This window comes from Oncorhynchus keta, chromosome 35 (assembly GCF_023373465.1).
Source record: "Oncorhynchus keta strain PuntledgeMale-10-30-2019 chromosome 35, Oket_V2, whole genome shotgun sequence".
Classification (NCBI taxonomy): Eukaryota; Metazoa; Chordata; class Actinopteri; order Salmoniformes; family Salmonidae; genus Oncorhynchus; species Oncorhynchus keta.
In genome coordinates this window covers 63,167,485-63,193,907 of record NC_068455.1, presented here as the reverse complement: position 1 = coordinate 63,193,907, position 26,423 = coordinate 63,167,485, and the positions used below count along the sequence as shown (strand labels likewise).

General features: G+C 42.6%; 3 protein-coding genes across 4 annotated transcripts in view; all 3 read right to left on the bottom strand.

The window, feature by feature from the left end:
* The window catches only part of LOC118369156 (chromodomain-helicase-DNA-binding protein 3-like), a 367,421-nt gene that overhangs the window by 234,543 nt on the left and 106,455 nt on the right, over positions 1-26,423 (bottom strand). The window lies entirely within an intron of this gene.
* LOC118369306 (uncharacterized) lies at positions 1,739-12,712 on the bottom strand. 2 transcript variants are annotated; one of them, XM_035753758.2, is made up of 16 exons: positions 12,493-12,712; positions 12,355-12,404; positions 11,379-11,468; positions 10,255-10,379; positions 9,876-10,019; positions 9,522-9,743; positions 9,319-9,415; positions 8,952-9,169; positions 8,723-8,876; positions 8,238-8,422; positions 3,924-4,044; positions 3,542-3,753; positions 2,992-3,109; positions 2,728-2,897; positions 2,056-2,153; positions 1,739-1,978 (listed from the first exon to the last, which is right to left on the bottom strand). In XM_035753758.2, exons 1-16 carry the CDS (start codon positions 12,495-12,497, stop codon positions 1,753-1,755), a joined length of 2,235 nt encoding a protein of 744 aa, XP_035609651.1. In that variant the 5' UTR covers positions 12,498-12,712; the 3' UTR covers positions 1,739-1,752. The 2 variants fall into 2 exon arrangements, with proteins under 2 accessions (XP_035609651.1, XP_035609650.1); XM_035753757.2 differs by having other exon boundaries at positions 12,507-12,711.
* Positions 17,572-23,291, bottom strand: si:dkey-19b23.8 (uncharacterized). Its single transcript, XM_035753213.2, has 4 exons — positions 23,078-23,291; positions 22,882-22,940; positions 20,026-20,788; positions 17,572-19,792 (listed from the first exon to the last, which is right to left on the bottom strand). The coding sequence occupies exons 3-4, from the start codon at positions 20,642-20,644 to the stop codon at positions 19,707-19,709; spliced, it is 705 nt and encodes a 234-aa protein (XP_035609106.1). The 5' UTR covers positions 20,645-20,788; positions 22,882-22,940; positions 23,078-23,291; the 3' UTR covers positions 17,572-19,706.

The following is a 26,423-nucleotide window of genomic DNA, read 5'->3' as shown; positions in this document are numbered from 1 at the left end:
TCAGCCTCATTTGTATAAGCCTTCCTTACACCTGTCAATTTCCATAGTCTGTTTCTCTCATGTAAGAAGAAGCCTGGTCCCCATCCCTTTTTCTGAGTAACTTACTGTAGTCACCTGGCCAAGACAAAGGGCTGTCAGAGTGACCAGGTATTTGGTCATTCCTGTTCTTTTCCTATCTTTCAAGGGCACAGCTGTGTGGAGAAATGAAGAGAAAAGGCTAGTTTGAGCAGCAGAAACAATTCCATCAGCAGAAAGGAGCAACAAAACTGCCATTATCACTTGTTTATATGCTCCCACTATGGACCTCACACCATTATCACTTGTTTCTATGCTCCCACTATGGACCTCACACCATTATCACTTGTTTCTATGCTCCCACTATGACCTCACACCATTATCACTTGTTTCTATGCTCCCACTATGGACCTCACACCATTATCACTTGTTTCTATGCTCCCACTATGGACCTCACACCATTATCACTTGTTTCTATGCTCCCACTATGACCTCACACCATTATCACTTGTTTCTATGCTCCCACTATGGACCTCACACCTGCTAAACTGCCACAGACAAAAGAGACCCAACTCGTGTTTGTTGGGCTCGTCACTGTTGCACCTGTCGTGGGATTGTTAACCAGCTCCATTTTTGCTAATCTTATAATAAAATAAGTTGAGGAATCTACAATCTCGCTCTTCCCTTCTGGTTAGAATTTCAACACCACTGAGGCTCAGAGGAATATGGCAGTCAGCTGCTGCCCCTCCTGCAAGGTAGATGTGGCAAAGCTATGGGCCTGATGAGGGCACAGAAGACAGGGCATGAAATCAGACTGGGCACCCAGGATGGTATTGGGAACACAAACTGGTGTATAGCTCATCTAAAAGAGCATTTGCCAAATGTAATATAGCCTTTAGCTTTCTGTAGCGAGGGCAGCAGTCCAGTCATTTGCTGTTGTACTAGACAATGAAAAACGACATGTCCTGACACCTACAAGGGAACATAAAGAATCATTCTCCTATACGGTTATGACGATACACTGGCCCAGACACAGTTCAGATAGAGCCCTACTAGATACTACACTAAAGAGATCCGTAGACACACATTTTAGATTTGCAAATCAATACCTCCATCTAGATCTTACAGCTGACTTCTCTGGGGAACCAAGGCACAGGTTTCATTTACAGTGTATGTGGTTTCTGCTCCCTTCTCAGCTACTCTGACCCATACTGCTTAGCATCTATAATAATAATATAATATATGCCATCTAGAGGGGGGAAAGGTATTGAAAAAAAAGTATCAAATGATTTTAATTTGGTTTAACAGGCACAGTGAGAGCCAGAGATACTACAGGAGAGACTTCCTGTCAGCATCAGCTATCAAATCCTGGCCTACAGCATTAAGGCCAAGACATATTATTATTATATTATTATATTTATATATTACCTGTTAAGATGCCATGTCATCTCAAGTTCTTGAGCTGACCAAACCGGAATTTCAGCCCATTTTGTTTCAAAATAAACTTTAAAAGCCGACTTACCGACAGCATCAACACAAGGTTTATTCCCAATGAGCCCCTATATGGACCAACAACAAGGTGAGAGACTCTGCTGGTTGGAGGCTAACCAATTCTGACTAACATGGTGTGCCATTCTCTGGCACTTTGATATTTTTTTTTTATTACTAGGCAATGCTAATTTCATTAAATACATATAGTAGGGATATGAACCAATTTCTCAGATTTGCAAAAATGTTTTACATTTTTATTGGGCAACAGAGCATCTTCAATGTAGCAGCAATCAAAGCTCCCATCACAACAATCGCCACACACACCCCTGCCACATACTGCCCACTGCGGGAGGCCTCCCTTTGAGTGTGTTTAAGAGGCAGCATAGGTGAGAGGGCAAAGGTTGGATGGACAGGGTGTTCAATGGAGACAATGTCGGTGTCGATGGCAGGGTAGCGGCACTGGATGGTCAGCCTAAAAAAAAATATATATATATATGTACGTAGACATTCCCATTTGAATAGTGTGAAACGTGGTGTGTGTGTTTATACCTGTAAGGGGAGTCTCTGTGGCTGGGAGGGTCATCCGTGGTGATAAGTTCTTTGGGGAACAGCACCTGGTTCTCATATACTAGGAAATCCCCCTCAACCTAGGTGAGGTAGAACATGTATGATTGACTTAACACATAACCAGTGGTGTACTGTACCTAAGTAAAAATACTTTCAAGTACTACATAAGTCGTTTTCGGGGGGGGTATCTGTACTTTACTATTTATATTTTTGCCAACTTTAACTTCTGCTTCACTACATTCCTGAAAGAAAAAAAAACTTTTTACTCCAAACATTTGACCTAACCTGCATCCCTACTGCCAATGATCTGTTGGACTCACTAAACCCAAATGCTTTGTTTGTCAATTATATCTTAGTGTTGGAGTGTGCCCCTGGCTATCTGTCAATACATTTTTTATTTTTTATTGTGCCGTCTGGTTTGCTTAATGTAAGGAATTTGAAATGGTTTACACTTTTACTTTTGATACTTAAATACGCAATTCCAGTTACTTAAGTATATTTAGAACCAAATACTTTTCCTCAAGTAGTATTTTACTGGGTGACTGTCAGTTGAGTCTATTAAAAAGGTATCTTTACTTTTATTCAAGTATGACAATTTAGTACTTTTCCCACCACGGCATGTAACATGATGAATCAACGTGCTAACACACTCACAGTCGCAGTGGAACCACAGGAATCCAGGGAGAAATTGAATAGGGCCCTGACGCTGTCCGTCTCTTGGGGGACACAGCTGGGGTCCAAAAGGGTGGTGTGTTTTGGCTGGGTGGGCGGGATGGTACGTGACGTATCAGTCACTACTACCATCCTCCCCTCTGGTAAGCACACTGGAAGTCAAGAGAGATCTGGGATCAGTTTTAACAGTGTTTGAATGAGGACATGTCAGTCAAGCCTTTCAATAGTACACCACAGGTGTGTTACCCAGTAACTCTCTGACACGGAAGGTGCAGCGATGGATGAGGCTGTTCTCCACCTTGAGTGTGTCTATGTCCACCACACTTACTTCCAGACGGCCAACAACACCCTGCAAACTCACTTCCTACAAGCGGGATGAGAGAGGAAGGGCAGGTTTTGATAATGAAAGTGTCCAATACATTGACTTACTACGTAAATAAGATATGCGTTTTTAATTTTTTTTAATACATTTGCTAGAATTTCTAAAAACCCTTTTTCCCCTCTTAGTCATTACGGGCTATTTTTTGTAGATTGACGAGGGAAAAACATGATTTAATCCATTTTAGAATAAGGCTGTAACGTAGCAAAATTTGGAAAAGGGAAGGGGTCTGAATACTTTCCAAATGCACCGTATAGACATGTTCTTGGTTAAAGATTTCAGAGATAGATAAAGAGAAGAATAGAGCACAACAATTGAAGAACCATTTTAATTTCTTAGGTGGAAGAAACATGAGAAAAGTGCCAGTTGAGTGGACAATCAAATCTCCAGTTCATTTACTTAGATATCCCTCCTCACCTCGTAGGTCATGCCCGGACTATAGAGTGGGATCTCCACACTAAAGTAGTCCTCCTCTGTTTCCACGGTGAATCCCCCCATTTCCACTAGCTCCCAGTCCAGCCGGCGGTCCCCAAGGAAGAGCTCCCAGCTCCGCTCCAGGGCCCCGTAGTGCAGTAGCACCAGGAGGCCCCTCTCAGTGCACTTACCCTCCAGCCTGGGAGGTTCTGGGGCTGGGAGAATGCATGGAGAGGAGGGGAAGAAGGAAAATAATGGCAAAAGAGTCGGAGAGAGTGAAGTAATGAGGGATTTAAACAGGACAGGGAGGCAGGTAACCATGAGTTTAGTTCAAGTGATTTGGTATTAATTCTCTCTGTCAAGAGATGTATTTATATATAATCACCTGTCTGCTCTTGAACATCACGCACAATGGTGGCATTATGGTAGAAGACCTCTCCATGGGGTGAGATGGTCAGGGAAAAGGTGAGAGGGAGGGTGTACCTCCTATAGCCCCCATCAATATACTGACATAAGAGGGAGAGCATGTTACATTGCATCATTACATTATGAAAGTTTTAAAAAACTGCTAGTGAGGTATGTATACTGTACATAATTGAAGTACACTGACTATACCAGACATTCGTACACCTTCCTAATATTGAGTTACCCCCCCCAAATACATGAATTTATACTAGATTAAGCATACATTTTTGTTAACTGTAATCCCGTTAGTTATGTTCCAACAACCCCTCCATCTTGTGCAAATATCAGTTATTTTTAAGTCTTGGTTCCAATAGTTTATATTTTTGAGATTGCCAGTTGGCTAAGTTTTGTATAGTTCACCCATCATATGAATATCCTTTGACTCAAATAGGATTCCCTCATGATTGCTCTAATGTCCAAAGCTACATTTTGTGATAAAACGTTTAAGTTGCATTTATTTGAAAATATCCACATTGGTCAGTGCAAAATGTATTTTTAATTCTGCCATGGAAATAATTGTACCTATTACCACTTCATGCCTTTAGTTTTCCATGTGGACCAATTTTTTTATTTTTATAAATCAAATACAAATAAAATCGGTGAATTCTGAAAGCTATCCAAGCATTGTTCCGTAAGGTTGTGTTTTTAGGGAGCGATATTGGTTATTGTAGAATACGTTTCATTTTTGTCCATATTGTTATAGTGTTTAACTATGAAATTAATGTTCTTAGCTTTATCCTTTGAAAATAGACATGTAAAAATATTCCGGGGATGAGCATGCACATCTTTAATATGTAGCCTACCCATTGTTTCTCGTTGGTGCATTTAACTATATGTAGCAAGTAAACGTTTTGGGTAGCGAGTTGATACAATTCCAAGTCTGGAAGGTTAAAAACCACCCTCAGATTTAGGAAGATGGAAAACTTTCCTTCATATTCTATGAATTTGATTTGCCCATTTTTTAAAAAGTCTTATGACAGAGTATACTTTTTTAAAGAATGTCTGGTGGGGTAATTGGTATTACCGAAAATAAAATAAAAACTTTGGGAGCCATGTCATTCTGAAAATGTTTAGAATGGCATTGCTTATTCTATCTGTAAGATTTTATTAGATGTGCCTTCATACCCCGAAGCCAGCTGCACCAATGTCTCGGAGGGAACACCGTTCACCTGAAGACCGAGGCCAGCCTGCAGGTGCCCGCCACATAGAGTCACTAGAGCGCGATTAGCCAAGTAAAGCCCCATCCCCGGCCAGACCCTCCCCTAACCGGGACGACGCTAGGCCAAATTGTGCGCCGCCCTATGGGATTCCCGATCACGGCCGGTTGTGATACAGCCGGGATCGAACCCGGGTCTGCGATGCAGTGCAGAAGATGCACTCTGTTCATTCTCTAAATTCTGCAGCAGAGGCCTCCATTAACTCTTGCAAGATACCCACATCTGCCCAAAATCTCTTTAAAATGTTCCACAACCATATGCTCCCCAACCCCGTCATGGAGCCCGTTATGAATTGGATTTTGTTGGTCTTTACTTGTAAAAAATAAAAGTTAACCTTCTGTTCCGTCTGTTGTAGAAGAACCGAATAAAACATGTTAGCAGACATGAGGGTGGTGGGCATTCCTTAGAATGGGAGGATCATAGTATAAATACACAGTTATTGTATACATTAAATATATAGAGTGTGTGGTCTGAGCAGACATTTAACATTAAAAAAAAGTCAAGTGCATCTTTGTACTTGAGAAGCTATGCCTTAGGGCTTTTAAGCTCCAACTCCTCTCCTGTACTAAAACTGTGGACCATTTCATTATAAATACATTGGAGAAAGACTGCCACTTTAGGTACTGTCGTCAGTTTGTGTTACCGTAGAAATTATAGTGGCTGGTGGGGGTCTACTTGGGGAGACCGGGCCCACAGACTGAAAGGGGATGATGGAACCCCACACACACCTCAGAAGTATCTGATGCCCTCCCAGTGACCAATTTCCCACCTAAAGCCCCTCTCACCAACAATCACCATTGAATCTTAGTTATGACAAGGAATAATGATTCGTCATCCTTTCCTAATCTGTCCAGAACTCATTCATTTGACAATGACTTTACAAGTCACAAAAAAAATACATTTACATTGTAGTATAATTAAGTCCTTCCTTTTCTCGCTCTCCCAAACCATCACCCCCTCCCAGTTCTCCCCAAACCAAGCTTATCCCAACCCATCTTTACTCACCCTTGTCCACCCAAGCCAAGCTCATCTCACCCTCCCTTCCTTGCCCCCTCTTACCCACCCAGGCCTAGTTTATCCCAATCTCCTCTTTTCCTCCCTGACTCAGGAGAGGCAAAGGTTGAGAGCCATGCGTCCTACTTAACACGACCCTGGCAAGCTGCACTGCTTCTTGACACAATGTGTCGGAGGAAAAGCTGTACGACTGGCGACTCAGTTGTACAGGCACAAGTCAGCATGCATGAGTCTGGCCCGCCACAAGGAGTAGCTAGAGAGCAATGGGACAAGGACATCCCGGCCGGCCAAACCCTCCCCTAACCAGGACGACGCTGCGACACAGCCTGGGATCGAATCCGGGTCTGTAGTGTGGCCATTGATTTTTTTTATCTTCTTTCCCCCTTGTACCTTCAGAATGTCAACTTTGGTCTGATAGTTCCACAGCGTAAAGATTACCACAAGAGGGCATTCAGCATTCTTCTGTTTCACGCCGATCCGATGGCGTCACTCGAGATCTTTCGGTGATGCATCCATGACAAGCTTATCCAATATCAGCTTGAGCACGTAGCTGGAAAGGTCTCCTTTTTTCTCATATTCCAGCAGGAACAACGTTCATTATTTTTGTCTCATTCAGTTTTATTGCTGGTCCAGTTCATCTTCTAAAAAGGTTTGCACCTTTGTTTCCAGAAGGCTCATTTTGTTGTCCAGTTCATCTTCTAAAAAGGTTTGCACCTTTGTTTCCAGAAGGCTCATTTTGTTGTCCAGTTCATCCAACACGATAGACTACTCTCCTTTCGAGCAAATCTACTTTTAACATCAAGTTGTGACCATTTGTTTTGGGGAGCATTGAGAGCATTTTAGCTATGTTTTCCTGGATATCCTTCAGCTGTTCATTGCTCTCATTTTAATCTCCAAGTGGCTCTTTGTCTTCTCAAAGAGAAGCCTTGGCTTGTTGGGTTTGAGTTGCAGCGTCGCTTTACCCACAGATTGTTTCGCTGTTGTATATAAAACTGACCGCTCACACTCTCCAGGCTGCTTGGGGATATATTGATCTATAATTTAAACTATGTTGTCCAGTTTCAACATACAACCACAGTTTTGATGGTAGAAAACAGAGCTAGTCACGCCCCATGCGTCCTATCGGTCCGTGCATGCACCTCATCGGTTGATGGACCATTCTTGAAACACACACAGGAAACTGTTGAGTGTGAAAAACCCAGCAGCGTTGCAGTTCTTGACACAAACTTGGCACCTACTACCATAGCCCGTTCAAAAGGCACTAATCTTTTGTCTTGCACATTCAAACTCTGAATGGCAAACATACACAATCCATGTCTCAATTGTCTCAAGGCTTTAAAAAATATCCTTCTTTAAACTCTTCCCCTATGGTTACTCTGATTGAAGTGGATTTAATCCCACAAGTCTAATTAGCATAATAATACAAAAAATCCCCGTAATAATCTGTCCGTTTAAACTAGAGACATATGTTTATCTAATATGATCCCTCTGTGGAAAGGTGAGACTCTTGTGAGGCCCACTGCCTCACAGCACTAATCTGAATGTGCCACGGTACCAGTTGAATTTTTTTTAATGGAAGTATATATGGATCTTTCCTATATCTCTCAGATATAGGTCAGACACTTCAGAACAAATGTCCTTTAGATGTATTTTGGGAACATTCTGTAATTCAATGCGTTTGAATGGGCTAATAGAAGTAAGGCCAAATTCAAATGCTCATTCAATTATTTTTGGGGATACTTCAAAGGGACTTACAATTCTAAATCAAATAGCTAAATGATCCTTGGTATGACCTGAAAACAATTCCATATAGCTTAGTAGAACCTCCCCTCTGCCGGTTTAGACAGGGCTTAACAAGTGACATTAATAAAAAAAATCAAAGCTTTCATCTGGACTCACCTGGTTAGTTTATGTCATGGAAAGGGCAGGTGTTCTTAATGTTTTGTACACTCAGTGTACATCTCTACAATTGGTGCTTCTCTCTGCCTCTCCATTAGTCTCACCTTCTGAAGAACGGAGGAGTGTGAGAAGGGGGCATGAAGCTGGTAGGAATGTGACCCGTTGGGGTAGGGGACCTGGACCCAGGACAAAGTGTCCCCCTCCCTCCCCCCGGTGACGTTGTGGAGGGACACGTCAGGAGGGAACACACCCAGGGAGACAGAGAACAGCTTCTGGGACGATATGGTGTCTGGGGAGGGAACAGAGTTAGTGGGTGTGGAGTCATGATCAAAGCATGCAAATAGATTGGTATTGAACTATTGCAAATTAATGTTAACTGTTTTGGGTTTTAGTGGCCATCTATCCCATAAATATGCAGCCTCCAGCCTGGTTTATAACTTATGCCAGTTTCGAGCAGAGGCCAACCATTGTGGTAATATCGCAAATTTGTCCGAATTCATTCAAAGCAGAGATTCATATTTGAGTTCGGATGTGACCAATCCCTGTCATTCCTTGAGCTCATTAATACTTGTAGTAGATGGATACTGACTGTCTGTAAGTATGGGGGTCCGGGGGACGTAGGCGGTCTTGAGGAACCTGAAGGAGCGATGCTGGGTGAGGGGCCACCGGTCATCCTCCCACTGGTGCATGTAGAACAGGTCTACAGACAGAGACTGGCTGTACTGGCCCTCCAACACACCACTCTGGGACAAGAAAGAGCAGTTGAGTGTGTGTGTGTGTGCATGCATTTATGCATGTGTGTGTGTGTGTGTGTGTACCTTAATGTGTGTTCCTTCGGCTCCGAATGGAACGCTGACCTCCACCACTCCATCCCTCAAGCTTATCTCATACCCCCTGTCCTTGATCACAGACTCACTCAGGGCAAGCGTCTCCACCCCTATTCTCATGCCCCTGTCCCTGAATCTCCCATGTACCAGGGGGGAGAGGACATGGGGGACAGACCAGAGCAGGTGGGTACCATCCACTGTCGCCTCATCTGGAGGAGTTAAGGAAGGGATGGAAAGGGGGAGACAGGACAAAAGTGGTAAGAATAAGGAGATTGTAGGTTCAAAAGAGGATTGCAAATAGGATTAAAGTCAAAGCTAAGATTTGTCATTTGTATTCCCTAATAAATAGGCCACATACTCATGGAGCAGGCCACTGTGGCATCGATGGCAAGGACCTTCCCTTGATGTGGGTACAGGATGGTAGCATTGACCACCTCCAACTCAACCCCTTTCTCCTGTGTAGGCGTGGTCAAGTGAAAGACAAGAGTTACTATAACATGTATACCAGCATATTCATATCGCATGCAAACAGAGCACAGTAAACACCCTCGTCAGAAGTACCTTGATGGTGTAGGAGAGGGGTGAAGAGTAGGGGCAGCGCAGGATAATCCTGGAGCCTGACTCAGAGATGTGGTAGCCCAGGGCACTGGCCTCCGTCATGGTCCTGGGTCTAACCTCCTCCTTGGTGTGGCCTGGTCTGTGGAACATCATGCCGCTCTTTCCCACCTCCTTTTTCTCCTGCCCAGAGTGTAATGCAGCTGGGACCGGTCCATTTATGGACACCTTGGAGAACAATTAAAGGAGAGACGCAGTGTAAAACAGAAGCGATTTGAAACATGTAAGTTCGGAAAAGTTCCATGCGGAGATGGACAGTACATGTCTTTTCTATTGTGATCTGATGGACCTGTAAGTCACCTCCATGTAGCTCTCCTCGCAGACGAACTCCCGGAAGCCCCAGGGCCACTGGGCTGAGCAGTGGAGCAGGAAGGGGTACCCTAGGTCCCTCCCATTCACCTGCCGGGTCACCAACCACACCTTCAGACGGAACTCCGAGTCCCCCTGCACAGGAGAGGTTCTTATTCAATTCCATTCAATCAGAAAACAAGCTGGAAGTCAAGCTAATTAACTTGGATTCATTATATTGATCATTTAGATGGAAGGACCATTTGGCTTCTAGACAGTCGAGTCCTGATTTCGACACATGCTGATTCTTACACGACTCATTAAATATCCGAATTTGACTGCATATACCAGTATATTGAATATATATCCATTATGGGTCAATCAAGTTCACCTGGTTGTTGACGTGGCAGGCGAGGAACGAGGCACGGAACACCAGGTCTCCGTGGGGATTGAAGAGCATGGTGTAGCCGCACTCAGTGGCCTTTCGGCCGGACAGGAAGTGAACTCCTTGGTGGTCTGATGACAGCGGTTTAGAGGAAGCGTCAATATTCACAGTGCAGCTGGTTATGGTGTCTTCATAGAATATATAATATAATAATATAATAATATAATAATATAATATATATAATATAATAATATATGCCATTTAGCTGACGCTTTTATCCAAAGCGACTTACAGTCATGTGTGCATACATTCTACGTATGGGTGGTCCCGGGGATCGAACCCACTACCCTGGCGTTACAAGCGCCATGCTCTACCAACTGAGCTACAGAAGGACCGAGATAGATAGAGGACTCAAGTGCCCAGAAAGCCAGTTTTAGCATGGGCAGCTCCATTGAGGACTTTCACCATTTTCAAATAGTCAACTGGGTGGGACTTTCTATGGGTTAAGGAAGGACCAAATAATTCCATCCAGGTCATCAGGAGAGATAAGCCAATGAATTGTACTTGTGAGCAAACATTCCGTAACTGCAGGTGGTAGTAAATCCCCAACCCGGGCTTAGTACCTACACACTCCAGGCGGCAGTATGCACCCCGTCAGTTTGTTTACGAACTCATAGAAGTAGTAGAAGAAAAATGACTACTTCGAAATGGATATGGCCTCAATGGCACTGCCCATGCTCTCGGACGCCATGGGACCGATACAATGTTACGTCCTCTAACTATCTCTATGGGTCTACTCTACAGTCAGATGACATTCTTGTTCTCCCCGAAACATTCACATTCTAGACAAATTCAGTTTAAGATGATCAAGTAGTGGGGCGGCAGGTAGCCTAGAGCGTTGGACTAGTAACCGAAAGGTTACAAGATCGAATCCCCGAGCTGACAAGGTCAAAATCTTTCGTTCTGCCCCTGAACGAGGCAGTTAACCCACTAGGCCGTCATTGAAAATAAGAATTTGTTCTCAACCGACTTGCCTAGCTAAATAAAAATGTAAAAGTACAACACACCAGTGGCAGTTGGGTAAAATAATGGCTGTATCCATAATTCAACCAATAATATTACACTCGCACCTTGAACGTCGAATCGGCTCATAATGCCAAGGAAGCCAGACCTGACAAACAGCCAGAAGTGACGCTCATGACACTCAGACCGGAATGTTCCTATAACACAAGACAGATGGAATCATTAGCATGAATTCATTGACACAGAACATGTTTTGTTCAGTACGAATCAGCCATCAAAGCGAAGAGGCTGACTACACAGTGGCATGCTGTTTATTGAACAGATGAGGTTTGTGGCGTATCCGTCTCTCTATGACACCGAAATTAACCACATTCAATCACAATAACAACATGGTGAATGAATAATACGATTATGTACTGTTTTATTGTGTTCTTGTTTCAGGGTTATTTTCAAATCCTGTTAGATATGCATGAATCTAAGATTCACTTTTATTGTGAGTCTTTCATTGGATGATATCCAAATAAATCCTCTCCATTTTTGCATTGGAGTCTCAGTTTTGGATTTGTCCACGTTTGACAAGTGTGCGGGTCTCCGTCTCTCCTAGAAATCTATTTGGCAGAAGTCTCCTTTACTGTATTGAAAGGTTATGCTATAAATGGCCAACAGGGGACGACACTCATATGACATAGTTCTAGTGAGAGAATATGGTGGGTGAGAGCAGGGCTGTCTGTATTCATTACGTCCTGCAATGGAGACAGTTTGCTATTTAAGAAACAAACAGTGCAAGCGTAACAGAGAGGGACCAACCTGAATTTTATCCAATAGAAACTATTGTTTCAAAACATTTTCCATTTGGAGTATATGATTTGTTGCAAAAATAATTCAGAATTGGCATACTGAATACCCCCCAGGGGTGTAACCATTAGTTCAAAACGTTTTGCAACAGAAACCGTTTAGTCCCAACAGAAAACGTTGTACAATGAAAATTAGAGTTTACATTGGACAAAGTTCAAGTAGGTCCCTCCCCTGTTGGTTCTGTTTGGTTCCTAGTAAATAAACAACAGTACTGTAAATCAAACTTACCAACTGGTACAGGAGTTGGAGTACTGAGTGTAGCACAGAGTAACAGTATGCTGGAAGAAATATTGGTAGAAGTGAGGAATTCAAATGTATATATGGACGACCTATTCTATTAATGTGACTAGATATTACCACATTCACCTCATAAAACTCACCACAGAATGATTTTGATAGCCCTAACTTTCATTGTACAAGGTATGGTCATGTTTGGTATTGTGTAAAGGTGTAGTGAAAAGTAACTTAATTTCTATTTCCTTATCTTTCTCTATTTTCTTTTGCAATTCATCAAACTTCATCCATGATTGGCACCATTTTTGACTGTCAGTGGCAGCCACACCTGTCCATGCCCTAATTGGTAGAGAGCTGATTGCTTTCATAAGATCCACCAGTCAACAAGGCACAATCAATAACTTCTACTTGGCTGCCAACTCATGATAAAAGTAGACAATTTTCAAGCAAATATTCAAACCCCATTCATTAATTGGCCATCATACTTATTTCTAAAATAACCATAGGCTTAAATGTATAGGCCTAACCAACAGGTCCACATATGCCAAGACCCGCATTTATCCTACGTTCTTTGTTACGGGAATATATAGATGATTCCTTGCGTGTGTTAGACAACGCCTGAGAGATGAGCTCGAAAAACAAGTGTCTCCCGAAACAAGATCCATAATGTAGATCTCTGTCTTTAATTAAACAACATTTTCTAATTGTATCGCAGAAAGACGCATTAATTGATGATGCTGAATAAATTAAATGAAGACGAATGAAAAAAAAGAGAAGGGATATGTGCGTTTGCAATCGCATCTTTTTTATGTAGGTTTGACAGCGAAACTTAACGCACAGCAAATGTGCTAAAATACACCGTTCTAGGTTTAGGTTTTTACAGGGATGAGCAGCGGCAGTGTAAGTAACCAGCCTAAAACAAGGCCTCTATTCTGTTTTGTAAATGAATCGGTTGATTACAATGAAACGTGTCCTGTAGGCCTATTCAGTCACCCACAGTTTAAATGTTATAGAATGATTCAAACACAGCTCGTGATAACCTTTTTTATTTATATTTCCTTTGCATTCATCACCATGCATCTAAATGTCAGTAGATGTATTTATTGTGCACCATATATTAGGCTACTTGTCAAGACTGTTGACGCTAAGGCGTTGCTAGGAGATGAGGGGGTATTTCATTTTCCATGCACCCTACTGAGGTCCTCCCTTTCAGAAAAACAACATTTGCCAAAATATGAAACTCACAAAATAAGATGAATGTATAAAACTTAGAAAAAATCTAAGTGTGTGTGTGGCACAAGCAAGAGAGTGAGCATGGGAAGAAACTGCAGCACTTTCTGACAGACCTGGCCTTATTGGGATCATTGCAGGTTAGTTATTGTAGTTATAGAACCAGATAAATCTCCATCCAATCAATGTATAAATGACTTAAAGATCCAGAAAACATGAATTATGCAAAAAGGTCTCACAGTCTCACTGCAGAATAAGATGTTCATCCATGTTACCAAATGTAAAATGTAAACGTTTCTCCAAACATACAGTTTCAACGTGTTTTTGTTTCTCCTGCTGCTCTGTATCGTTCCATTTCTCCAAACTTCACATTTCGAAGTTAAGGGTTACGTTTAGGCACACATTCTGGGATAACACACAACTTTCAAATCGAGAAACATGGAATTACACCCATCCTCCTCCCCTGTCCACAAACACCAAGCCTATTTGATGGTAATAGCACTCACTGTTGCCCCTAGTGGCTGTTTTTGAAGGAATTTCCCAACATCCTCGGGACATGAAATGATGTCCAATTTCCACATCAATCTTGAACGATTACCCTTGAATTATCACCAGGGCACTCCTGTCTTTTCTCTCCATATGTGGTTTCCGGTACCTTCAACCTTGGCTGAGGGGGAGAGAGGAGCTACTCCTCTCTCCCCCTCAGTAAATGTAGTCAATGAAGAGTTCAACTAATAACTCCGTCTATCCTGTTTTCTCAAATATCCAGAAATCGACAATGAGCCTATATTAAGTCTATATTATGATTCTTCTTTTATTCCAGGACAGTAATGAGAAAACATTTTCGAACAGGGAAATTCTACCTTAACTTGTTCAACTAGAACACAGATTTTAATTTTCTGTTGCAAACCTTTTGATATTGTGTGCCATACTGAACATGACCCTGGTCTGCCCCTTCAGGGTTGGCATTCCCCTGTGTTTATGGTGTCGGCAGCCTCCTCCGTAGCACCGACAGCCTGGCTAGTGACACCATCTCCCCACTGCCCAGGGACCACCAGAGGCCTCATCAGGGCCCACAACACATGCCAAGGCAGCAGCAGCAGCAGTACTCATCCCAGGGGCCCAACCACCATACCCACAAATAAGGGGCTAGATGAGTAAAAACCTACACACACAAATACACATGTGCATATTTGAAACACAAACACTTGAACTCATGCACACACACAATAAGTGTACTATCATTTTCCACAGGAGCAGCAGTGAAGTCCATCTCCTACCAGCCTCCCTTAGTGAGAGGGAGATAGCAGTTCCTGTGAGTAGTCATCATTGTATTCCACTCAGTTTCAATAAGGAATCAAACAGTCATATTTCATTCTGACTGTCATCTCTTCAGGAAGTCAGTGAATGTAGTATTTTCTCAGCTCCTCTGACAGACCATTGTTCCATTATTCTTTCCTTTTGTTTTGATAATGACAAGATTTTCTAAAGCATACTGGAAATGTACCTCTTTTCTTTTAAAGAATGAGTCATTTTGTTTACAGTCTAAAGTTCTTACAGAGAGACCTGTCTCGATTCTGCTCTTCTACTAACAAATGGAAAATTATTCAATTCAGAATACCAGTAAAATTGATAGGAAATCCATGTAAGGCCATTGGTTTTACAAGGGTATTAATTTTGCATCTGAATTGGTAGGCAACACTGGGGAGTTTTTGCCGTTTGATGAATTAATTGGTAAATTTCAGGTTAAAATATTACTCAGAGAATATTTGAAGGTTTGCAAAGCAATTCCACTTCCTTTACTTGGATTTATTAAGAACACTTTGTTATATGTTGTTCTCTCTTTTCTAAGTTTACAAATTAATGACTTGAATCTTTTGGGTGAAAAAAATGCAACAATAAGTGGATAGGATTGGCAGTTAATGAAGTCATTTTTGGTGATTATAATTCAATATATTGAAATGGAAGTGACCAACCCATGCTATGGTCAAAAGTCAAAAGCGACTACCTTTTACCTTACTTGTCTAGTTATTCCAAAAGTTAAAGAAACTCATTTTTAAATATTTTCTTCCATCTACCCTGTTAATGATTTCTTGCACAAAAGATTAAATTTTGACCTTATGCCTTGTTTTTTGTTCCTCTGATTCAGAATCTATAAAGCATTTATTTTTTCATGCCGCCATTCTAGTTAACTATGGATTGAAATTCATGAATGGTTGTGTATAAAATCTCCAGAATTAACGTTTTACCTTTGATGTTAAATGGCGTTATGCTTATAATTCTGATCATAACTATTGTATTAATATTATTATTCTCTTGGCCAAAAATGATATTCACATTTGTAAATGGGGTGGAAAAATTCCTTTATTCTTTTCCATTGAACCTACAATTTTATAAATCCCTCAAACTCAAGACTTTTCATGTCTCTGAATGTCTGTTAATGTCTCATTAACGAGGTCTTCGATTATTATTATTTTTTAACTTTTTTTTTGGAGGGGGGTTCGCCATGTGTTCTATTTTTCATTGTATTCACATGAATGTCCATGTATTGATGTGTAATATTGATATTGTTGCAATAAAACAAATATACATCAAAATAATATCTTATGTAAATGAATTGCACTCTTATCCCATTGGCCGGCTACGCCATGAATGGCCGCCCGTAAGCCTGGATACGGTCCAATCACGAGCGTCAGATCAACATCAGTGGCACTGATTCAATGTTGAAGGACACGTCCATGAAACTCATGTCCATCACAGACATGGGGATCACAAGGTTCCGACAGTTTACAATTTTAATTTGCATCCCGCCAAAGCAATAGTCCAGCGAAACACAGAATCCAATACTTACCTGATCAGCTATACATTTCCCCCGTTGCCTCTCCTTATAGGAATATGGCTGAGATGTAGCGTGTGAGCTGCTGTGCCTGTGCACCATTCCATCTTCCTCTAACCCCTTCACCCTGGATATGCACTAACCTGAAAAGCCTTCCCAGAGCACTTCCTGGTCTCTGGAGCCCTGCTCAATTGTTTTAATAAGCCTAATCTCTGTATCCAGAGCCAAATCGTCTACACAAACCTTAGGGGCTGGGGTTTAGTGACTTTTTGTTGTTGTGAAATGGCAAAATGTGAGGACAAAGAACCAAAACATCAAAATATGAATTTGTTTACCTGCAATGCCAAGTGTTTAGGCATTATCTAACCAATAATATTCATAAACATATGCTCTAGTCAATAGCTGCCAGGTGGCGCTGTTGGACTGTATGTGACAATGGCCTTCCTGTTAATTGAGCGCTCTGTCCTCTCATTCCCTCTTCCTCGCTCTCTCCCTTCATAGAAGAGGTGAAGTCTTGAGGCATCTCCACATCCAGACTGCAGTCCAAAGACAACAGGGCAGCAGCACCAGGCCAGCCACTCCTGCTTCAGGAGAGTCCTCAGAGGAAGAGTGACCAGGGTCATATTCATTAGTGCACAACTGTAGCAAAACTATTTGCAGCCAAAAAACAAATGTTTCTTATCTGTCCAGGTAGTCCCTCCATTTCAGGAAATGTTTTACTGTAGTACCATAAGGGCACATTCGAATGATGGTACTTAATCTTGTGGGGGGGTACTGTAAATTAACCTCCCGTCAGTGAAGCTTGAGGTAAAACGCCAGTGTAAACAACTATAGGAAAATGTCAGAATAAAGTACCTTGAGAAATAAGCCTCATAACTTATCCCATGACCCCCTATCCCATGAACTTCTGTCTACCATCTCCAGCCCCACAGCGGAATGTTGTTTTCTTTCAGTCAGAGTTAGACCCACCCATAATATTTTAAATAGATATGCCTCTGCTTGTTTAGTCTCCATCAAATGTTTGGCACCAGTACCAAAACAGACAGCACAGGCTGTAGTGTGGTACGGGACGTTTGTTTTTAGCTTGAGGTTGGCCATTTGGAAGCGCTGCGTCGTCGGTTGAGGTAGAAAGACATTTCCAAAAGTATCATTGTATGAAAGTTTATTCCATAGCTTACACGTATTTAAAAATATGTAAACAAGGATGTACAAAACAACAAAACTAGACACTTGCCCTCCCAAGGTGGGGTTGTGCCATTTGTAGTTTGAGATGCATAACAATAGTCATTTCAAATAAAAATGGTTTTTAAAAAAACTATCCATTGATATCATTGACATCTTGTCAAGTCAAATAACTGAGGCACCCTTCACTGTAAACCATGGAGATATGAGGTGCGCAATAATACAACCCTGACGTGGTGGTCAGAGGAGTCAGAAGTATATTGTATGGAATGAGCGGATGTGGCATGAGAAAGTGTGTGAGGAGAGTGTGTGTGTAGACAGGTATTTGAGCTTGGGGCCAGGACGCCAACACACTAATGCTATGAAACATGCAGAGTCATGAGGTTAAGCCAGACTGAGGGGAGAGAGTGGGCAGTGCCAAGGAGGAGATGAGAACTTTAATGTCCCCATAGGAATGCAGGTGCACTGCCGAAGTTCCAAACACTGCAAATCAACGTTCCTGCCCCCCCCAAAAATCACTCACCCAGGGTTATACTTCACCCACACGGGAATAATGAGGAACACGGAGGATCAGGGGTGAGTGATTTTTCCACATAAATGCAAATATATACATACATCAATGGAGGCTACTGAGGGGAGGACGGATCATAATAATGGCTGGAACGGAACAAATGTAATGGCAAAAGCATGGAAACCACGTGTTTGATGTATTGGATACTATTCCACGCCAGCTATTACGAGTCTGTCCTCCCCAATTAAGGTGCCACCAACCTCCTGTGACACAGTATGAAGAAAAAAACTCACAGTTCTAGCAAACACTAACACCTTATAGGAACAAATTAAGCTTATGGAACTTAATTAAGGATTACATTTGACTTGATTTAGGATTACATTTTACTTGATTTAGGATTACATTTTACTTGAATAGTAATATGTTATGACAAAAAATAAATAATGTGAACAGTCAGTGTGCATTGACTAGGCTAGTGGTTCCCAACAAGAGGACTAGGACGCCTGGGGGTACTTGGTCTAGCCACAGGGGGTACTTGATAAGACTCATGAGACCATAGTCCTACTGGCAAAATGCACATGAGGGGGTACTCCAGGCAGAGAAATTCAGTTGGTGGTACAGTGACTGACAAAGGTTGGGAACAACTGGACTAAATTACACGTGGTGAAGTCTGAACCGAATGAATTGATACTAAAATGTATTAAAACCCTGCCTATGAACGCACATTACTGTGTCATTATGACAACATAGCCCATGTTCTTCTATGGCCTTCTTAAATTAAAATGAACCCTTTATGCCCCATGAACCCTCTCACACACCTCCGTTTTTAACCCCTCTCCCAAGACGAACACTACGCTCACATTCGGCTCAAACTTAAGCTCCTCCTCCCTTTTAAAAGAGAAGAGGTGCATGAACCGTGTGTTACAAACAAGACTTCTCATTAAAATAAATACAAACGTTACAAATGTTTGTTTTTTTAAACAGACATTGCCATGACTGTCTGACCAGTTTCAAACAGTCCAGGCTGTGTTCAGCATTGTATGGAGAGGAAATTGAGGTTTGGTGAACTCTGTAGTCATATCCTTGTCTAGCTAAAAAAAGGCACACAGGACCTTGAGCTCCTTTCTTCTAAGCATAACTGACAGTTCAGAGTATCAAGGCCACTCAGTAGAAAACAAGTAACTTGGGAGTAGCATTGGAAATTAGCAGTTCAGCCTTGAAGCGTTCCAACAGTAAAAGCGAGTCACAAGGCCACTGAGGTGAATACTGGTTTCTACCAACAGCGTACAGTACAACGCTATCAACTTAAGCACCTTGTTCTCTAGTAATCCAGAGGCAAAAGCCAAGGTAGCTAGTCATTAACTTCCACAGTTTGTAGGCTACCATTCATGCTGGTACTGTAGACTCAACATGTAAGCTTGGCAATGTCTCATTTGAAAGAAAGTCCAGCAGTGATCTCCCTCACACCTTTTTTTTTTCAATCCTGTTGTGTCCAGTAGTGGCGGGTTCATTCAATCCCTCCCTCCGTGCTGTAGCTAGCCACTGGGGATGTCGTCAGTTCCATGTCCCATGCTGGGGATCAGGGACTCAGTGCCAGATGTCAGAGGCAGAGCCCTTCCTGGTCATGGCTCTCAGTGGACTACGAGACAGGGAGCTCCTCTTCTTCCAACGGACTGCAAACAAACAGAAGAGAGAGAGAGGGGTTGGACAGGCGGGCTGAGCTTGGTTTTATCGCAAACAACTCAAGAGCAGACAGGTGCAATGTGGAAATACAGGTACAGACACATTCATGTGTGAAAGAAAGACTACCAATTCATCCCTTTGACAGTTTCCCCTATTGCTAGGCAACCCCTCTTAACAATTTGGTTTCTATTAATATTTCAGCATGTCAGGCCTGTGTTCTCACCTCTTCCACAGCTGTCTGGTTGTATGGAGCTTTTGGTGTTAGTAGTGGTGCTGGGCATATCCTCTCCCTCCTTCACCCCGTCCTTTTCTGGGGTCAGCGTGTCAGTACTTCCCCCTAACCCAACATCCCCGTCCCCCTGCCAGTCATTCAGTGCCCTCTGGAAAGAGTGTGCCAGGCAGGCCGTCATGTCCCGTGCCCGCTCTGCCCGGCTGCACCAGAACACCCGGCAGTGCAGCTGTTGCCCGTGATGCTTACAGATGTACAGAAACACGTTGGGTCTGGTGGTGTCGGCCGCGCAGTAGGCGATGTCCTGGAGGTACGTCTTCGTGAGCTGGCGTCCAGTGCTGAGCTCTTTGACTTCGACGTAGCGTGGACGAACCACCAACGCATGGTCTTTGCTCAGTTTCTTTCCGTTGGAGGCCCCGTCGAGCAGCCGGGCTATGGCGTCCTGGGCCTGCTGTAGATCCAGGGAGAAGATTTTCTCAGTGCCCAGGTAGTGGACCTTGAAGAGTGGGTCGCCGTGGGAGAGGGACTCGGTGCGGTCACGGCGGAAGCGGCGGCGTAAAACAGACGGGGAGTTCTTGAGGGTCTCCATCAGGTGGAAGGTGTTGAGAGACATGGTAGATTTAAGGTTTCTTTTTTTGTGGGAGGGGTTCGTTTTGGGGGTAGACTGGGCACAGGTGTCGTGGTCCTCAGTCCTTTTCCCCAGGCTTGTTTCCCAGCTTCTCTTTGAATCGGGTCCAGTTGGACTCACTGTCTTGATCTGCAAGACAGAAAAGTAACATATGGGGTTAAAGTGGGTTTAGTTAAATACATTACCACAAAAAATCAGCAGACATGAATTGTCAATGTTAACACCACAAGATACGTTATAATGTGGAATATGGACACAGCTCATATCTTTAAGATATTTTACTTAAAACATTTTTGATTGAGGCAAACTATCCCTTTCAACACATTATGCAGAGTGGAGACCAGCACTTGGACATGTGTTATAGTTAAACAGGACAGTTAGGACATACTGTACTGGGGGCGGGGGGGGGGGAGGATCAGGTGCAGCAATGACTCAGTCGGAGGCAATATTCATTTACCACCAGTCACTAGATTCAGTACAGAGCCATCAAATATTTAACAGTTACTGTGCCTTGAAGGGGAATAAACCCTTCCCACTCACTCTTATACCCATATTAACAGACACTTAAAACAGCTAAACAAGTCAGTCCCGTGAGGTGTCAATGTCCATCTTAACACCTGTCATTACCTAGTTATCATAAGCTTTACCTTGCCTCTAGTGTATGATCTTTAGGCTTAGTAAACGACATGACAACCATAAGGTGAACAAAGTATTTGACACTAGTCTTTCATTTAAACCAATATGTTTTTACATTACAACTCTAAAAAGTGACTTGAAATGTATTGCAAGTTCATGTGTGGTAAGAAGTGAAGTGGACTGAACATATGTTATTGAATCGAATTGTCTGAGACTTAAAGAGTGCTGAAACTACATGGGCAAATGACTGCTTAACCCCCGTTAGACAACACCTCCAGCTGGACATAACTGTATTTGAAGAAAGTCCCAAAAACACCACTCTCCTCTACGTCTCAAGTCATTATGTTGACCCTTTCTCTTTTCTCAGCTAATCTCTCAACATCCTATCGCCCCCCTCAGATGTTGCTTTGGCCCGAGAACTGCCAACTGTTCCGAGACGATAGGCCATTGTTAGGCGAGCCCACTTCTCAGGAAACAGCTTTGCATTCTACACCAGCCCCCCCCCAAACACACCAGACAAAATATTTCTCCTCCTAAAAACAATGGCATGCTTTTATGTGTGCGTCACATAAAGCAGAGATTAACTGAACTAGGGACAGAAATACACACATTAAGTGTTATAACAGACAGAGCCCGAGCCCCCCTAAAGGTGAAGTAATTTTCCACAGTAAATATGTCCAGTTCTCTTGGCATGTTTACAAGCAGGTAGCTTAACGATAGTGGAACACATGCAGCAACTCCCATCATAACGCATTGTTCAAAATGTGGTCAGAGTGCATTTTAATAGGATCAAAGATGTCCGTGAGTAAATAGAGTAATGTGTAAATTCCCTGATTATGTTATCTCCCTGATTATGTTATCTGAAGTAGGGTACGAATGTACTGTCCTAGTGGCAGACAGTCAGGTCTGTGTCTGTGTGCCAGTGCAGACGGGAATTTGGAGAGGGGTGGGAATTGAGGACACAAGGTTCCTTTCAGTGGAGCGTTTTGTTTTTAAAGATGGCACCTAGGATGAGTTTAGAAAAGTCAGCTGGGCAATTGCAAGATAAGAGTGATGCTGAGACTCAGATATTTTTTTAACCTAAAAATGTCGAACAAAAAACAATTGCAAAGTTAATCAAACTAAGCACAAGGACTACTTTTAACAATTCCCACCGAATCTTACAAAAACACATTTACTTCTAGTACGGAGCAGATGCAAAATACGGTAACAGATAACGGCACAAACCATCTTTGTGGAAATTGTTAAAAGTAGTCCTTGTGCACAGAGTTTTATGGTTCGTTAAACTTTACAATCATTGATTTGTTTGATATACATTTGTGGAAAAGCAGTCTCGTCATCACATTCAACATACCATGCGTAAAAAGGGTAAGCCCCCGTTTCGTTCCCTTATCTTCCATTTAAGAAATGTTTTACAACAGAATTGGCTTACCCTTTGACGCATGATAAACGTATGTACTTTGGAAATGCCACTATAAGATTAACAATGTCGAATTATCAAATAATTGTAATTCATTCTGAAAAATCATAGTAACAGTCACATGAAACCGGTTTGTCGGTAGAGTGAAAAAGGTAGCGCATTTTACCTTGCTGCAGTTTCATGCAAATGATGTCCTGGCGCTTCTAAGAGTACCTGTCTTCATAACTGACCGGATGCAAATGAACAGGTGTTTATCAATTATTATAGCTATTGGAATAACATTAATAAGACCAACCAAAACCCTCAATTTCTCTCAGCAGCCAGCATCACTGACGATATTACATTATACATTCCAATAGTACCGGTTCGAACATCAAAGTACTTCTGACCCGAAGCTTCGTTCAACATTGCCTGCTCAAGATTGAAGCTAAATTCCAATAATAATGTTAATTGACTAAAACTCGCAAAGAGCGTGGCACAACTTAGGCTACTATGAATGTTCGGAACTAAACACTCATACTCTCTTCTCGTTGGCGTGAGCAATACTCATCCTCTGAATTTGAATGACTGGTGACGCCTCCTCGTACTGCGCTTATGAACCTGAACAGCGTGGGCGCGCCTCCGGGCTACGATGCAAATGAACGAGCATTTGAGTTTGTGGGGTGTGTGCGAGTGAGTGTGTGTGAGTGAGTCAAAGGTGGCCAGGAGGGAGACTTTTTCATTGTGGTGTATTTGTGTGGGAGGGGGGTTGGTTCTTCTATCGTTGTGCATAGCTAAAATCCCCACAATGACAGTAAAACAAGGACAATTCTCCCTTGTGGGGACATTTCTAATGGGTTAGTAGGGTTAGGGGTTATGGAAAATAGGATTTTGAATGGAATTTAATTTTAGGTCACCATGAGGATAGAAGAAGACAAAGTGTGTGTGTGTGTATGTGACTTAATGAAAGGTGCCCAGGAGAGAAGGAGAAAATACAAGGCCAGGAAAAAAATAGTGCCTGGAGGCAACATTAAGGGTTAATATAGAAGGTATGCATTGACTTGATAAGGGTGATAAGGAAGGATAACACCTTTGTCACTGTGTGTTGTAAACAAACAGAAAGTTAATTTCTGCTAGCATAAGTATAGCCACATTCATGGTAGCTTTACATAATTAGGCCATTGGCCATTTGTTGGAAAAGTACCCAACTGCCATACATAAAGATACCTTAATAGAACATGACTCAAGTAAAAGTGAAAGTCACCCAGTAAAATACTACTTGAGTAAAAGTATTTGATTTTAAATATACTTAAGTATCAAAAGTAAAAGTATAAATAACGTCACATCTGGTTCACCTGTCCTTGTGATTGTCTCCACCCCCTCCAGTTGTTGCTTATTATTCCCCTGTGTGTATATCCCTGTTTCCTGTCTCTCTGTGCCAGTTTGTCTTGTTTGCCAAGTCAACCAGCAGTTTTTCTTGCTTCTATTTTCCCAGTCTCTGTTTATTTCTAGTCCTCCTGGTTTCAACTCTTGCCTGTCCTGACTCCGAACCTGCCTGCCTGACCACTCTGCCTGTCCTGACTCCTAACCTGCCTGCCTGACCACTCTGCCTGTCCTGACTCCGAACTTGCCTGCCTGACCACTCTGCCTGTCCTGACTCCGAACCTGCCTGCCTGACCACTCTGCCTGTCCTGACCCCGAACCTGCCTGCCTGACCACTCTGCCTGTCCTGACCCCGAACCTGCCTGCCTGACCACTCTGCCTGTCCTGACTCAGAACCTGCCTGCCTGACCACTCTGCCTGTCCTGACTCCGAACCTGCCTATCCTGACTCCGAACCTGCCTGCCTGACCACTCTGCCTGTTCTGACTCCGAACCTGCCTGCCTGACCACTCTGCCTGTTCTGACTCCGAACCTGCCTGCCTGACCACTCTGCCTGTTCTGACTCCGAACCTGCCTGCCTGACCACTCTGCCTGTTCTGACTCCGAACCTGCCTGCCTGACCACTCTGCCTGTCCTGACTCCGAACCTGCCTGCCTGACCACTCTGCCTGTTCTGACTACCAGCCCGCTTATCCCGTTGTAATGTTTTTGGTCTCAGATCTGGTTTCTGACCCCTGCCTGGCCTCGAGACTGCCTATCGTCTGGTACTGTTTGGACTCTGACCTGGTTTATGAACTCTCGCCTGTCCCCTACCTGCCTTTGCCTACTCCCTTTGTTGTAATAAATATCGGAGCTCTACCATTCAGTGACGCGGACACAGTGCCTTATGAAAGTACTCATACCCCTTGACTTACTCTACATTTTATTGTGTTACAGCCTGAATTCAAAATGGATTATATTATTTCTCACCCATGAATGTTCGTAACTAAACACTCATGCTCTCTTCTCGTTGGCGTGTGCAATACTTATCTGCTGAATTTCAATGACTGGTGATGCAATACACCATAATGACTAAGTGAAAACATGGTAAAATATTTTTGGGCACATTTCTTGAAAATGAAATATAAGTATTCACACCCTTGAGTCAATACTTTGTAGAAGCACCTTTGGCGGTGATTACAGCTTTGAGTCATCTTGGGGATGATATCCTCCCATTCTTCCTTGCAAATTGTCTCAAGCTCTGTTAAGTAAGATGGGTAGTAGTGGTGAACAGCAATCTTCAGGTCCTTTCCACAGATTTTCAATTGGATTCAAATCCTGGCTTCGATTGGGCCACTCAAGGACTTTTACACTTCGGTTCATTTAGGTTAGGCTATTTGATCGGAGAAACCTTCATAATAAATAAAAAAGTTTGTCTCATTACATTGTCATACATTTTATCTCCAGCCTGTGGGCTACAGAAGTGGCCACATACTCTTTCTACCATACACTATATCTGCTACATGATTTATGTTCGATAAATATTTTTGACGGAATGTTGGTGGAGCGCTGCAGAGTTGCGTCCTCTCCAACAGCACCCTGAAAGGCGTGCTGGGAATGGACAAAAAATATTTTGCGTCCCTGCAAAATCCCTGAGTCCCTGTGAGCGGTATCAGTGCTCACCTAAAAAGCCCATATGTCACTGGTTGAGAGAAATTGTAATTATTTTTGGGCAGAATTATGTGAGGTTTTATGTGTTGTCTTGGCCAGTTTAGCTCAGAAAATGCAGCAGCCTAATCCTGCCTAATGAGCAGGCCGGCCCTGGCCTCATCACAATTCTATTTCAGAGCTCTGGGGCAGCACGGTAGCCTAGTGGTTAAAACGTTGGGCTAGTAACCGAAAGGTTGCAAGTTCAAATCCACGATCTGACAAGGTACAAATCTGTTGTTCTGCCACTGTTCCTAGGCCGTCATTGAAAATAAGAGTGTGTTCTGACTTGCCTAGTTAAATGAAGGTCAAATGAAACTCTATATGCAGCTCTATATACCTCATGGTATGGTTTCTGCACTGTCAACTGTGGGACCTTTTATAAACAGGTGTGCTTCTTTCTAAACATGTCCAAACAATTGAAATGGCCACAGGTTGACTCCAATCAAGGGTGAGCAAAGGAAATTGGATGCGCCTGAACTCAATTTGGAGTGTAACAGTAGGGGGTGTGAATACTGAATACTTATGTAAATGAGATATTGCTGTATTTCATTTTTTCCACAAATTAGCAAACATTTCTAAAAACATGTTTTCGGTTTTGTCATTTATGGGTCCTTGTGTGTAGATGGGTGAGACAAACAATCTATATTATACATTTTTAA

What these genes read in the sequence shown, in the direction of transcription:
- LOC118369306 (XM_035753757.2), bottom strand. Translation starts at nt 12,556, where the DNA reads ATGACCATACCTTGTACAATGAAAGTTAGGGCTATCAAAATCATTCTG. An exon ending in CCCTCTCCTACACCATCAAG is followed by an intron (nt 9,416 to 9,521) that starts GTACTTCTGACG and finishes ACGCCTACACAG; the next exon opens with GAGAAAGGGGTTGAGTTGGA. An exon ending in TGATGTTCAAGAGCAGACAG is followed by an intron (nt 3,754 to 3,923) that starts GTGATTATATAT and finishes GCATTCTCCCAG; the next exon opens with CCCCAGAACCTCCCAGGCTG.
- si:dkey-19b23.8 (XM_035753213.2), bottom strand. Translation starts at nt 20,644, where the DNA reads ATGTCTCTCAACACCTTCCACCTGATGGAGACCCTCAAGAACTCCCCG. An exon ending in ACCAGACAGCTGTGGAAGAG is followed by an intron (nt 19,793 to 20,025) that starts GTGAGAACACAG and finishes GTTTGTTTGCAG; the next exon opens with TCCGTTGGAAGAAGAGGAGC.